Source organism: Theobroma cacao, chromosome 10, assembly GCF_053813885.1.
Source record: "Theobroma cacao isolate CCN51 chromosome 10, ASM5381388v1, whole genome shotgun sequence".
NCBI classification, from domain to species: Eukaryota; Viridiplantae; Streptophyta; class Magnoliopsida; order Malvales; family Malvaceae; genus Theobroma; species Theobroma cacao.
Window position 1 is genome coordinate 3,142,890 of NC_142648.1, and position 14,754 is coordinate 3,157,643.

Sequence of the window (14,754 nt, forward strand, 5' to 3'; positions counted from 1 at the left end):
CCTCTTCTGCGTGCTACCTTCAGTATCGGGTAACCAAAACATTGCTTAGACTTCAGGTTAGAGTATAATTTAAGGTTTGAGGATATAAAAGAGGATCCCAGTTGTACAATTTGGACTGACATGCTCGAAAGTTCAATGTACAAATTAAATACTTTAGGTGAAGAACAGAGAACCCATATTTAATATCAATTGAAGAGCATAATATCATTTGTCGCCTAATGATTAAATTTCAAGAACACCAGACCACTTCTCAATCTGATACTGTATAATTTCCAGGTTTCAATGTTTAAAATAAAATTTGAGGCTTTGGAAACAGGTACCTGTTAAAACTTTAAAGGCTTCAAAGATGATCAATCAGTCAGTGATTTGGGCTGTCAGGTTTGAATCAGGCATGATAAATGCTATATTAAGTAAGCCATAAAACAACTTATATTTCAGATCAAGACTCCACACTCATGCAGTAAGCCAAAAGCTTTTAGTAGATAGGTTCAGACTTTGCAGGTCTATAAAACCACACCATTATTACATAACAAAAGGCTCAAAGCAATCTTTATACAAACTGCTAAGGTTTGAATAAGAAACCAATGAGCATCACCTGCTACACTGAGACTCTTGAAACTGTATGCAAGACAGAAAATCATTCATGTGCATTTCCTAGATCACGAATGTAAACTGCAAGAGGATTAGTAACCTCTCTTTGCCCCACCTTCTTCCCAAGGAACACATCAGTGAGCACGCTCTTGGACTGCATAGATGCCTTCAGCAATTTCACACCCTATTGCAGAAAGCAAGTTTAGAGCCAATGTTATCAAATTTGGGCAGTAAAAGTTTTCGAAATTACTATGACAATAATCAAACGAAAGAAAAACATGTAAGAGAGTTTATTGGCAAGAGTAATGGGGTAATTTCTTACCTCATCCATTCCAAAATCAATCGCTTTCTCTTCAAGAACCCCTACATCCTTGACACTGAACTTGTTGAGTAAAGTGATACAAGAAATAGTTGACATAGGCCTAACTACCAGATCATCCATTATCATATAAGTAACAACCCCTTTGACATAACCTCCTTCGTCAGAGGATGATGCAGCTCGCTCTGGTGGATTAACAAAGGTTGCCTTGTGGCTCATAACAGAATCGCAGGTAGGACAAATGGATTTCGAATCATTTGCAATATAGGTTCGACAGGTACTGTAACCACCGTTACACCTATAAAGGTTAATGGTGGATGTTGACGATTGCAAGTTTGGCAACAAGCGAGGTACATTTGCGGTATAGTTGGAAACCATAGGCTTCAAAAGCGTGTCTTTGTTTGCTGTTGGCTGTATGTAAGTTTCACTCAGACTTTCTAGGCTTACGTAAAGGTTTCCAAGGCACCCCACTATGTCTTGTTTAGTGAGAAGCCCCGTGACAGCGCCAACAGGCAAAGACAGAATGCTGAACAGAAAATCAACAAAATCTTTCCCCGCTTCAGCAAACAAAACTCTCTGGTCTGTAGACTCTACCAGAAGCTTCAAGCTAACAGTGCCGGTGGGAGCCATCGCAGGAAAACTGTTGTAAGAAGAAGTAGGGCTCTCAGAAATCTTTACCACAATTAAATTTTGCAGAGTCTAAGCTTTATATTGAAAGTAATCAAGGACCAATGAATGTTGGAACTGGAAAACCAAATACTTGCCTACTTTTATTCATTTGGTCTGGAACAGACAGAGCTGACGTGAGTTATAAGGATTCTTTCCACTACTTGTAAGTCTCCTATATTCTATTTTAACATGACAGGTGGTAAAACCAAACCTTGAAGTGTTTACCATTTTGAGTTCTAACAAAATCGTTGGGATCTTTGTGTCAAATCAAACTTTGACAATCATTATGAAAGGGAAGATCATAAAACCGAATACAAGCTTATATTTCTTGATATCTTACATCAATTACTTGGAAAGATCAGGTCTATTACTTACTCCTGCACCAATTAAACTAAAGGACCTTAAGGATTAACAGAAATAGGAAAAAAACCTCTACCTCGAATGAATGCTCTTTAACTATAGAAAAAGAAAAAGAGCTGCTATACTACTCCTGATTGTGTAATTCACTCTTTTGCACCTCTTTAAGCTGTAAGAAATCTTGAATGAATGTGGGTCGCTGTCTACTGAAAGTAGTCTCTGTTTCAGGTATGGAAAACAGGGGTCAACAAAGAGTGAAGAACACACACAGGTTTCCCTTCATACTTCACTAATATATACATCAGCATAATTAACACATACTTTCAAAATACATCGCCCTTGTTAGAGTGGTTAAACAAGTGTAAAACATAGTTTAAGTGAAGACATGCAAAGCTCCACATTGTGATCTTCAAAGTATAGCAAAACCCCAGTTACATGCATGAAGTGCAGGTGGAGTTCCACGTGGCATTTGTTCCACTTGGTTCACGCAAGCATTAGATTCAACACGTTTAGAAGTTCCAGCTTGAACAGACTGCAACCTTCAAAATCTTTAAATGCAAGAATTTTTAGATCAAAAAATTAGAGAGCATAATCTTAAACCAAAGAACTAATGTTGAAACTTTTGATGCTAAGAAACAGGTAACTGGTAAAAGGCTTCAAAGATGATTATATATATCTTGAATTCGCTTGATGAATGCTTATTGAGTGAACTATGAAACAGCTAATACTTGAGATCAAGGTTCCACACTCCAGTAAGCCAAAAGAAATTTCAGTAAATAGGTTCAGATTTTAGTCAACAAGTACTCCAAAACCAGACAAAGATAGATTGAAACTTCCTCCATTACAGAACACAAGGCTCAAAGCATGTCTGTATGAACTGCCACTAAACTTTAAAGATAGACCAACATGCATCTACTCCATATCAAAAGCAAACTTACTTCGCCACCTTCTTCCCAAGGAACACAGCAGTAAGCACAGTCTTGGACTACATTGATGCCTTCAGCAACTTCACCCCCTATTGCACAAAGCAAGTTAAAAGCAGATGGTTTTCTAGAAAGGCAGATGTGATTAAGAATGTAAAAGTCACACAAAAAAAAATTCTTTTTTCCAGTGCAAAAATTGAATAAAAACTTTGGGACTACAAAATTCTTTGTATTTAACCATAATTACAATCTACAAGGACAGAAAAATGTAGTACATGTGCAATTGCAAGAGAAAGGGCATCCTTTACCTCATCCATTCCCATATCAATGACTTTCTCTTCAAGAACCGCTACATCCTTGACATTGAACTTGTTGAGCGAAGTGATACTAGAAATAGTTGACGTAGGTCTCACAGTCAGATCATCCATGATCATATAAGTTACAACTCCCTTGACATATCCTCTCTCAGCAGAGGATGAATCCGTGTTGTTCGGCTTAACAAAGACTTGCCTTCTGGTTCATTTCATTGTCGCAGGCAGGACAAATGGAATTCGGATCATTTGCAAAATAAATGCGGCAGCTGTTGGTTTGATGATAGCTACACCTATAAAGGATGCATTTTGATTCATGTCCGGCAACAAGAGAGGTACATTAGCAGCAATGTTGAAAACCATAGGCTTCAAAAGGGTGTCTTTGTTTGCTGTTGGCTGCATGTAGTTATCAGCCAAATTTTCAATGCTGTCATAGAGATCACCTAGACACCCCACCATTCCTTGTTTATTTAGAAGCCTTATGACAGTGCCAAGAGGCAATGACAGAATGTTGAAGAGAAAATCAACATCTTTGCCAGCTTCAGCAAACAGAGCTCTGTGGGATTCCTGGTCTACAAGAAGCTTCAGGCTAACAGTAGTGGCAGCCATGACAGGAACAGTACTATTGATAATTTGAAAGTGGGACCTTCAGAGTTCTTCAGTACAGCTACTGCCTCGTTCAACTTTGCAGTCTATGCATTATACAGAGGTTTATTGTCATAGAGAAGTGGAATGTCGGAAGCATATGCCATAAATTTTGTTCATTTTCAAGAACCTTGTGTCTTCCTAATTACCTTCTTTTGACTGGCCTCGAATCAAATGGAGCTGGCATGACAGTCGCAAACCTCAATTAATACCCTTTGGAAATCTGTTATACCATATGCCTTCATAATCCAACGTTCAAAACCTGAAACTGATAACTAAAAGACACCTTCTCTTCTCAACATTCCTATGGTAACAATTACTGAGCTGAGAATTTCCGGTAGTTACTTGTACCAACTACATTACTAGAATCAAATCGAAAATTGATGAATTCCAATTATCCAATGTTCTAGTAATTATTACCATATATGCTCTGATCTTTTATTCTCTTGTGAATAAAATGGTTTATTATGATTTCCCCTTCTTCCCCTCCATGGGATTTGATGTATGCCCGGGTCTTATATTCTCTAGAATGAGTTCAAAAGAAAAAGATTACTCAAGTATTCCTACAGTTCACATTTTTTATCCTCTTTTGAGTTGCAGGTCTAGAAATAATGATTTTTCAGTTTTCTTTTGTATGATTTCAGGTACTATATTCAATGCAAACCTTGATGACAGTGTTAACTCCAATATCACGGGAAAAAATTGGATTGCTTTGTTAGGCCCAAGATTAACAAGAGTTGAAAACAGGTTCTAGTTATACAATTCGACTGACATGCTTGGAAGCTCAATTTATTTACAAATTTAAGAAGACAAAATCAAAAAGATGTGAATGCCCATTATTCAAATGATCTGTTGGGGTGCATAAACACTTGCAGCTCATTGATACATTTTATACTCCAGACTCCTGTTTTCAATGTTTACAACCCATCTTGCAAATTAGATTTTAGATTTGCTTGATGAATTCTCAACCGACCGAACAGCAAAACAACTTGTATTTGAGAATAATGTTCCACATTCCTGTAAGCCAAAATGATTTCAGTGAATAGGTTCAACTTCAGAGGTCACTAAAAGACCAGAAAAAGATTGTTGAATGTTCCTCCATTAATTTATCTTCATGCTCATGGCTAAGCTAGGATAATGAAATCAATCCAGCATTTCTTAAACCCCTAGTTACTGCCTGTTAAATTTTGCAGACTCTTTCTGCTTTGGATAATGTTCATTGGCAGTAACCAAGGGCCATAGAGAAGTGGAATGGCCAAAGCAATTATGATAGCTCTGTTCATTTTCAAGGGACTTGTGACTTTCCCATGGTCCATATACAACTCACCTCGAACAAAATGGACTCTGGAATCAATTCCAAACCCGGCACTGATAACTAAAACTCCCCCTTCTTGAGAATCGTTCCATATTCAACTATTAACTAGATTTGAAGTTACAAATTTAAATAGAAAAAGAGTAATAGAATCAAGTTTCAGGGCCAATTAAATAAACTTTATAAACTAAGAATTTAGGCAGTAAAAGTTTCCGAAATTACAATGCCTGTAATCAAACAAAAGGAACACAGCAGTAGTACTCTTTAAACTTTATAAACCAAAGTGCATCCATTCCTACTCTAGTACTCTTTATTAAACTGTCTGCAAATCAAAATCAAAATGACTTCGCCACCATCTTCTCAAGGAACACATCAGTAAGCACAGCCTTGGACTGCATCGATGCCTTCAGCAATTTCACCCCCTATTGCACAAAGCAAGTTTAAAGCAGATGTTATTATGTATGAAAGAGTCGTGTATTTAGCAAGAATTCTTTGTTTTTAACAATAATTATAAACTACAAGGACAGAAAAATGTTGTACTTGCAGAATGGCAAGACAAAGGTGTTCCTTTACCTCATCCATTCCCATATCAATCACTCTCTCTTCAAGAACCCCTACATCCTTGATTTTGAACTTGTTGAGCAAAGTAATACTAGAAATAGTTGACATAGGTCTCACAATCAGATCGTCCATGATCATGTAAGTTACAACTTCCTTGACAACCCTCCAACAGCAGAGGATGAAGCCGTGTTTTTCGGATAAACCAAAGTTGCACTCTGGTTCATAACATGGTTGCAGTTAGGACAATGGAATTCGGATCATTTGCCACATAAGGTCTGCAGTTGCTGCTATAATAATAGCTACATCTACAAAGGTTGCTGGATTTTGATGATTTCATGTTTGGTAACAAGAGAGGTACATTAGCAGCATTGTTGGAAACAATAGGCTTCATAAGGGTGCCTTTGTTTGCTGTTGGCTGCATGTAGTTTACATCCAAATTTTCAATGCTGTCATAAAGATTACCTAGGCACCCCACCATTCCTTTTTTAGTTAGAAGCCTTATGACAGTGCCAACAGGCAATCACAGAATGTTGAAGAGGAAATCAACAAAATCTTTGCCAGACTCAGCAAACAGAACTCTGCGAGATTTCGGGTCTACCAGAAGCTTCAAGCTAACAGTGGCTGTAGCCATGACAGAAACTGTAGGATTGTTAATTTGAAAGCAGGACCTTCAGAGTTATTCAATATAGTTACTGCCTTCATACTCCGCATTCTGTGCTTAATATACAAATTAATTGCCATAGAGAAGTGGAATGGCCAAAGCATATGCTATAAATTTTGTTCATATATATTTTTGGTTCTTCAAACTTCAATGTTCAAAACCTGGAACTGATAACTAAAAGACACCTTTCCTTCAAATTTAACAGCATGCTCATAGCTAAAGCTATGCTCCCTATGCTTTGTACACAGCTCATGGGCAGTAACCAAGGGCCATAGAGAAGTGGAATGGCTAAAGCATGATAACTCTGTTCATTTTCGAGGGACTTGTGACTTCCCCATAGTCCGTATACAACTCACCTCGAACAAAATGGAGCTGAATTGAGCTTCAACCCTCTCTTGCTATACTGATAACAAAAAGCCCGAACGCATGAAATAAACCTTATAAACTAGGAATTGATGGGGCAGTTCATGGAGGAACCGCCTTCCAAAAATAGGCGTATGCCGCTCAGAGCGGCGAGCACACGGTATTCTTTAGTAAAAGGCGAAAGAATAGTTCGCTCTGTGCTCACCGCACGGCTCCGTACCCTCGATGGATTGTTTACGCTTAAATTTATTTAAGTCGGTTGGAGTGCGCTTGCTTTCTCTTAGAAGTGTGGGAGTCTGATGGTCTCTAGTCTCCACTCTTAAAAGCCCTTCACCTCTTTCCTAGCTCATCTTCCTGCCAAGCCACACACTTTTATATCACATTTCATCTTATATTTCATGCTTTATCTTATACAATATTAGCACCTTTGAACTCTATAGCATGTCCTTTTCTCCCTTTTTGAGGCATTTTTTCCTGAAATTATCATTTCCATGATGGATTTTATATGTTGAAAAGGGTAGTTGAAAACCTTGTAGGTTGGCTTGTCCAAGCTCTGTACCAGACCAAGTTTAAAAAGAACATGCAATAAGGAGGCTCAGGGCCAATTCCGAACCTCAATTATATCAAACATTAGTGGCCTGAACATTATCTTTGGATCAAAATCAGCAAGCACTTGTAATTTGTAAACACACCAGCAATGCAAATGCAACAGCAGCAGCAGAAGAGAAATGCAAATGCAATCAGTTCCTCTTATAAAGCCCCAATTTCTAACTTTTGACAACAAGATTCTTTATGTTTCCATGCATTCAAAGAGATGGGAAATTGAAATTCCAGATCATCCCTTTGAAGATGAGTCTAGAAACCCAGAGTTTGGTATTTACTGGAATAACTTTTCAGAGGAATAGTATTTCATGTTCTTAGGGAAGCAGGTTTCACTGAAACTAGCTCATTCTGCCCTTCATGAAACCTAACCAAGGAATTTAGGCTCTGGCAATCTTGCAGCAAAATTGAATTACATAGGCTGATGAAAAATACCAAACATGCAGAGAAAAAAGAGATCCAGTTGTGGAGTCCAGCATTTGCCTTAGAAAGTTCCTGCTAGAACCTTGCCCTAGCAGAAAGTTTTAAATTGAACAGTGATGAAAATTAGAATAAAATGAAAAGGGAAGTAGCCCACAGAAGGGAAATACAAGGGTATCTATTTTGTAGCTGCAACTAGCCTTCAGAATCTGTTTCTAGTAAAACTGAAATATACAATAACAGTCTGTGAAACAAATGATTATCGGTTACGATGCTGTTATGGTGCTGTACAAGTACAACCAGGTGAATTGCCACAGGGTCTTTCCCAAAAGCAGTTACCTGCAAACATTTAAACATACACTGTAAAACAAGCTCTACATTACAAAGATGAGGAAAACATGAAAGAGTAAATTTGCTGATAGCAGCATGCAAGTAAAGTTTTCAATATTTTAACAGCTCATTGTACAAATGACTAAACTAAGATGAACCAGCTGCAACAAAATCTGGTTTCTTTTCGCTCAGCCCAAACAAAAGGTAAGAAAAAAAAAACCAGATTTTGGCCATCCTAGATGAACCTCCAAATGCAGAAAAATCCGCACGTGCTTCCCCAACATAGGATTGAACTAAAACCTTGACAATGATAGTGGTCAAATGGCACTGAGCCACAATGGGCATGAATCTCCACTTTTCAATGCCCACCACCAAAAGATGCAAACCTGTGACCTTTTGTCCACCAAACCACAAGGGAAAAAAAATATTTACTGCTAGGTCACCAAGGTCCAGACTTACAGCGTCATTAAGCTTCAGCATACATTGTGTAAATATCTCAACTTCACACCTAAAAGCGCTCCAAGTTACAAGTTTTTGCATCTATGGTGAATTTTTAAACCCTCTTAGTCCCCCCACCTCTAAAGCATAGATTCGTAGCCAATAGTTATGACTGACATCTTGCTCACAATCTCTTCCTTCACTATAAGTTTAGTTTAGTTAATGAACTAAAAACTGGCCTGGAAGTGAACTTTTTAAGGACACCTTCTAGCTGAATGGCACCAAAGTAAAGAGAAATATGGACAACATATGGACGATGGTATAAAAGTCTAGCACAGCTAAATAAAAACAGTTATACATAGGTCTTCTTCATACTGTCATGCCAATAATGGGAGGGATATGCAAAAATCTAGCTCTCAAGTGAACATTGGAATTTGAAAATGATGGGAAAGGATAAAAAACAGAACAATTTTTCCTGTGATAACAAATTGTAACTAACCAGCAGGTAATCTGAAGATACTAAACTACATTTTTCAAAAACAATATTTTGATATTCCATCAGAAGAAACTATCCATTGATCAATTGTGAACTACAATATCATAAGAAAAACAAATGTTGCAGAATATCTGCAAACAATTTAACCTAGTTCAAATAAGATATGTAGTGTCTTAAAATACTTGCATGCAGCGGATGGCTTGAGGGTGGTGCATAGAAGCAACTAAACCTACTACATTACCCAGATATAGCATAAAATCTGGCTCAAATTACATAAAGCCAGTGAGAAATGACAGGAAAAAAGGACAATTACCTCATTGGTTTTGCCATGTGAATTACCCTTGATGCCTAAAATTCCAGAGCAAAAATAAACCATTTGAAAAAAATGGGAAGATGATCTATAAACTATTGGCTTGCAGATCTCTCCTTAATTGCAGAGCTACAACATCCTCAGCAATGCAAGAAATTCTGTTGGTTCTTCATCTTCTTTAACAATCTGTTCACAATCAATATTAAAGGTACAGATTAGAAGATTATAAGGCACTACAGTTGTTTTGCATCTCTTCTGCAGGCTGAATACAAGAGAACATAGCAGCAAATCGAGTTCAATCTTATAAATTTCTTTTATAGACCCACTAGATTCCACATGCACCATAATATACAAGGCAAACAAAATCCCATGACTTGTTACTATAAACATGCAGCCAATACTAGAGAGTTAACTCAGCATTCCACCTCTACAAAAGCATCCAGAGCAAGACAACTAGGGTTTGAGCAAATCAAGCATAAAAATAAACAAATAAAGATTTTGTAAAATATAAGAAGTAAGGCATGATTTCCCTACACATCTGGCATGCACTTGATAGCCTTCCAGCTTCATATTTATAAAATATTACTCTCATCTGTTCCCTCACACAAAAGCTGCCAGTCGGTTCCTCTTTTATCAAAAACAAGATATTACTATAAATTAGATATACAGTTATTTGTCCTTCAATCTTCTCCTAGGATTCATAATCTTAATTCAGAAGAAAACAAGTCACAAAATTTTTAACATAAATGTGTACTTAAACATGTAAACAACATGGGGCAACAATATAATGTTAAAAACTTCAAACATTAATCTGTACCTTAACTGGGGTGTCCTTCGGCAGACCCATTTGAGTTAGAACATGATAACAAACTTGGTTCCAGTCAATCTCTTCTCTATCCCCTAGCACTCTGCTGCTAAACTGAATCAAGCTTTTGTCATGATGAAAAGACCTTCCTACCCAAAAATATAGAATCCTATCTTCACTTTTGCCTACAGCTGTAGTTGGAGAAAAAATTGCAAAAGCAGATTTTGAATCTAGATCACTTCTATTAAATTTTGTCATCCTCTCTATGCTGGGCCAGCGACATATTAAAGGTTGAATTACACCAAGGCATGCTGGGATTCTTTCCTCCATTCTATTTGGGACAGCAGATCCAAAACCATCCTGGGAAGGATAATTTCTCCAAGGTTCAAAACAACTATTAACAAAAGTAGATTGCTTATCACGTGAGTCAGCATTAGCTATTCTACCTGGAGATATCTTCAAATTGGAACCTTGAATCAAACGATCCCCGCCATTTCTAACACCACGCTTGGAATCAAAGACAATTTCAATATCTGACTCACATGATGAGTTAGTGTTTTCATTTATCCTGACCCCATCTTGCTTGACTAGAAAACATGGTGGATCATTTGTTACTCTTACGTTATCACTCATTACTGGCAACTTGAGAGACTTTGACAAACTGCCTCGGCGTTCTGCAAGGGAAGGTGAAACCTTTTTTTGGGGTGAAGATGCAGTCTGCGAACAAGGCTGGGAAGTAAGATTGACACTGACAACTTCTGAGCTATTAGATTTGGGGCGAGAAGAAGTTTGGGATGGGACGAGAGACAAGTTAGATAAGTTAGACAAAGTTGAAGAAACCGGAAGCGAACGTGAAATGGCTGAAGGTGAGTCCAGAGAGGATTCCGAAAAGTACTTTGAACAAGTACTTGAATCAGAAGATATAGAATCAGGAGATAGATAAGGAGGTGAGGAAGATGAAGATGATGAGGATGATGTCGATGACGGTGATGACGCGTGAACAATCATCATGGAATCTGAGTAAACCCTGGAGAGCAATATCTTTGGCGCTGAGACAAACTCCTTCATTATGCCAGACGCAAACTTACGTCTAAGCATGCTCCAACTGCTTTCTCTTGCAGGTAGGTGGGTTTCATGTTCATTCTCCGATGAAGCAAATGGAGGGACAAAACCTCCCTTAATAGCCTTCTGGAAAATCTCAAAATCAACATTATAAGCATCCACTTTCCTCTCACCACAAATCTTAACAGCAGACTCCCCTACCTCAACTTTGTTTCCAGGTTTATCCATCAAAGGTAAAAGGTTTGAGAAAGCATCCCAAAAATAAGCTTGTTCTTCTCCTTCCTTTATCATTATTATAGGCCCCTGCACTCTCTCATACCGAACAATCTGACAAACGGCACCTCGTGCATCCCTTTCCATGATAGATTCACAGTTTTTACCAATCCAAATATATATTGCAGAAGGTATCTGAACAATAAATGCACCTCTAGAATCCAGCACAGAAGGAGACGGATCATTCAGCATTTTAGGGACTAGGTGCAAAGGATCATATGGTGAGTGAGGTGCAATTCTATACATCCTCAATAAAGAACTGGGGCTCAATGGGAATGCATGGACCCTCTTTTGGCACTGTAACAACTGGCAAGCAAAACCCATATTTGGATCTGCAATTCCTCTTGCAGCCTTTACATACTGAAAGGCATCATCGAAACTCTGTCCCTCTCTCCACATAAGATATGCTATGACCAATGATGTGGACCTTGATACACCCTGGCAGCAATGAACAAAAACCCTTCCACCCTGTTCCCTAACATCCTCAAAATAATCAAAAACATCATAAAGTATGCTAGTAATATCCTCTGATGGACTATCTTGCAGCCACAGAGTCCTGTAAACAAAATCAGCCTTGAAATACTCCGGACAAACAAAGCCAACACAATTTAAAACATGAGTAATCCCATTCTGTTTAAGTATTTCCCTGTCCCTCGCAACAGCATCTCCACCTAGATATATATGCTCTGCCACTTTTGAGCATTCTTTATCAAAGAAAGCAATCTTATCCCTCTTCAAAAGCCCACCATTCTTATCATTGTTCCGCTGAATTGACGATAAGTCAAGCTTTAACCTCTCACCACTCTTGTTCCCACTTGGGGTCGGTGGCTGTGGCCACTCACCAATATCATCAGAACCAGCCTTCGGCCACTCATCCAAACTCCTTCGCGCAATTGACAACGGCTGCAAAGGTGGCAAACACGACCTGGCCTTACAATTCTGTTGCGAGCGCGGGGTTAAAGGAGGAGGCGGAAACCGGCGAGTTTGTCCATTATTAGTACCATCATTACCATTAGGATCTGCTCCTAGATCTTTCTCCTCAGTTTCAGGAATTTGACCACTTGTTTGAGAAGAGGACCATGAAGCCGAACGCCAAAACATTTTCCGAGAGCCAGAAAGCTGGCATGATGGAGCCCTAGGATTAACAGGAGCATCCTCTTTTCCCACCATACCCACTTCACAATATCACCTTTACTAAAATTGTAAAACAAATACGAAGCTCCAACAGAACCCTACTACTTATTCACTATGATGCCACCATTATAAATACCATAATAAACTCATGAAACAAATATAACCCAAATCCAAAACCTTAAAAAAAACCCTAACCTTTTACCATTTTCACCACGCCTTCTTCCAATAACTCAATATAAATCTTAAGACCAAACCTAGAAACATTGAAAAAACTCCAACTTGGCAATGAAAAAACCTTACTTGGAATAAACAGTGGACGTGATAGAAGTAGAACTAACCCCAAAATAAGAAGAAATCAAAAACCCATGACAGATCAACCATGAGGAACTAGTAAAGTCACTGCAAATACAAAAATTAAAAGGAAATCAAAAACCCATCTCAGAGAAATAAGAGTACAGGAATAGAAAAAAAAGAAGCCCAGAGTTCAATACAAAGCAAATTAATTAAAACGAAACGAAACCCAAACTGTAAATATATCTGGGTGACTTTAGAAAAAAATTAAAGAAAAAAACGAAAAAAGAAATATGGATGAAAGAATTAAGAGAAAGAGAGAAAAGAGAGATTTGGGACTTACATGGGAGGAAGAGGAAGAAGCCATGGAAAGAGTGAAGCTGAAGAGAGAGAGGGAAAAATAATAAAATGAAAAGAAGGGGAAAAGAAAGGAGGGGTGAGGAAGGGTGGTAGCAGTCTTTTTCAATAATTTTCTCTTCTTTATTTATTTGACTGTGAGAGGGAGAAAGACGGACAGTGAAAGTGAGCTCTTTTTTTTGGCGTTTGAAACATGTGAGTCACCCATCTACACAATTTATGAACTTTTCCCTCGAAAACTCAAGCTTTTCAGATAAAAAAAAAAAATCTCTCCAAGAACTCGTTTTTATGGGAAAATGAAAGATTATTTCATTGCATAACCCAACTATTAAACTCAAAAAGAAAACAAGTTTTCAACTTTATCATTAATTCATTATATGCAATTAAGCCATGAAAATTTTGGGTTAGTTCAATCAATCCATTTTAATTACAATCCTTCTCTATAATTATTACCTAAACTTAAACGATTTGGGCAGTTAAGGACATCAAATATTTGATAAAAATTGGTTTATGGCCCAAAATGAAATCTGAAGGTTTTTCCATGCATTAATCCCTTCTCTCTCTCTCTTTGTCAGAGCCATATGCATGATGCCATTTGGAATATAATAGAAATTACTACCATTTATGTCTTGGATTCAAAATCTTCAATGGGCCTTTGGGTATGTCTTGGTTTTGAAAGTTCAAAAAAAAAATTTTCTTTTGTCCTCTCAAGATAAGCTAAAAAAGCATAAATACATTGTACTTTGCAAGTTATTTATGGTGAGAATAAATGTCTTTCAACTAATCTAGCTCAATGGCTAACACATTAAATTAAAGGAGGGAAGGAAGACAGAAAGAAAGGAGAAACAGAATTACAGTCAAGAAAAGGGGTCTGAATTTTCAGTCTTTGGTATATTTAATTGAGGCAAATTGTTCATATTCAAAGTGGAGAGAATTTTTTTATTTAGATTTTGCTACATTTTGGCAAAAAAATAAAATGAGTCATCCACTTGCATTTTAACTTTTTAAGATCAAAAACAATAGGAGTAAGCAATATATCTATAATTTAGTCAGATATGTATAATATTCGGGTAATAACAAATACCCAAATTTTGATACCAATTTTTTTTTTCATTTTGTGCTCATTAAAGGGAAAAAAAACAATTAGGAATTGGTTTGACACTGTGCATGAACCTCCAAAAGAAAACTGATTTAGACAGCAAACTTTTTAGAACTTTAGTGATATTAAATCCAATTATTCATGAGTTCCCCACCACAATGAAAATTTTCACTAAGTCCCTCTGCAAATAATCATGTGGTTGGACCCCAAATATCCTGTTAGGAAGTCTCATGGAAGAGGAAGAGATTGTGGAACTCTTCTGCTCACCCTTTCCGTGGATCCAGTTTGGCATTAAAAAGAAGAAAGGAAATGCAAGAGTTGCCTTAAACATCTTATTACAGTGGAAGGGAGAACCTTAAACTTGGGTTTACTTCAGAATCTAGTAATCGAATGTAAAACCAAAAGGGTCAACTGTAAGTACATGTGA

At 37.5% G+C, this 14,754-nt stretch overlaps 3 protein-coding genes, 1 non-coding gene and 1 pseudogene across 5 annotated transcripts; all 5 read right to left on the reverse strand.

Annotated features, from left to right (window-relative positions):
• Window positions 1-413: 413 nt before the first annotated feature.
• On the reverse strand, window positions 414-1,633 carry LOC18586238 (uncharacterized). The gene is made up of 2 exons (XM_007009477.3): window positions 914-1,633; window positions 414-775 (listed from the first exon to the last, which is right to left on the reverse strand). Exons 1-2 carry the CDS (start codon window positions 1,538-1,540, stop codon window positions 638-640), a joined length of 765 nt encoding a protein of 254 aa, XP_007009539.3. The 5' UTR covers window positions 1,541-1,633; the 3' UTR covers window positions 414-637.
• Window positions 1,634-2,870: 1,237 nt separating this feature from the next.
• On the reverse strand, window positions 2,871-3,779 carry LOC148760278 (uncharacterized; annotated as a pseudogene).
• Window positions 3,780-5,296: 1,517 nt separating this feature from the next.
• On the reverse strand, window positions 5,297-5,867 carry LOC18586239 (uncharacterized). The gene is made up of 2 exons (XM_088802767.1): window positions 5,701-5,867; window positions 5,297-5,549 (listed from the first exon to the last, which is right to left on the reverse strand). The coding sequence occupies exons 1-2, from the start codon at window positions 5,824-5,826 to the stop codon at window positions 5,463-5,465; spliced, it is 213 nt and encodes a 70-aa protein (XP_088658893.1). The 5' UTR covers window positions 5,827-5,867; the 3' UTR covers window positions 5,297-5,462.
• A 940-nt stretch (window positions 5,868-6,807) lies between these two features.
• LOC148760279 (U5 spliceosomal RNA) lies at window positions 6,808-6,926 on the reverse strand. The gene has a single exon (XR_016023280.1). It is a non-coding gene; the product is annotated as a U5 spliceosomal RNA (small nuclear RNA).
• Window positions 6,927-7,790: 864 nt separating this feature from the next.
• On the reverse strand, window positions 7,791-13,366 carry MKP1 (mitogen-activated protein kinase phosphatase 1). 2 transcript variants are annotated; one of them, XM_018129443.2, is made up of 4 exons: window positions 13,215-13,366; window positions 10,124-12,979; window positions 9,310-9,492; window positions 7,791-8,071 (listed from the first exon to the last, which is right to left on the reverse strand). In XM_018129443.2, the coding sequence occupies exons 2-3, from the start codon at window positions 12,614-12,616 to the stop codon at window positions 9,436-9,438; spliced, it is 2,550 nt and encodes an 849-aa protein (XP_017984932.2). In that variant the 5' UTR covers window positions 12,617-12,979; window positions 13,215-13,366; the 3' UTR covers window positions 7,791-8,071; window positions 9,310-9,435. The 2 variants fall into 2 exon arrangements, with proteins under 2 accessions (XP_017984932.2, XP_088658624.1); XM_088802498.1 differs by lacking the exons at window positions 7,791-8,071; window positions 9,310-9,492 and having other exon boundaries at window positions 10,361-10,471; window positions 10,558-12,979.
• Between the last annotated feature and the right edge of the window lie 1,388 nt (window positions 13,367-14,754).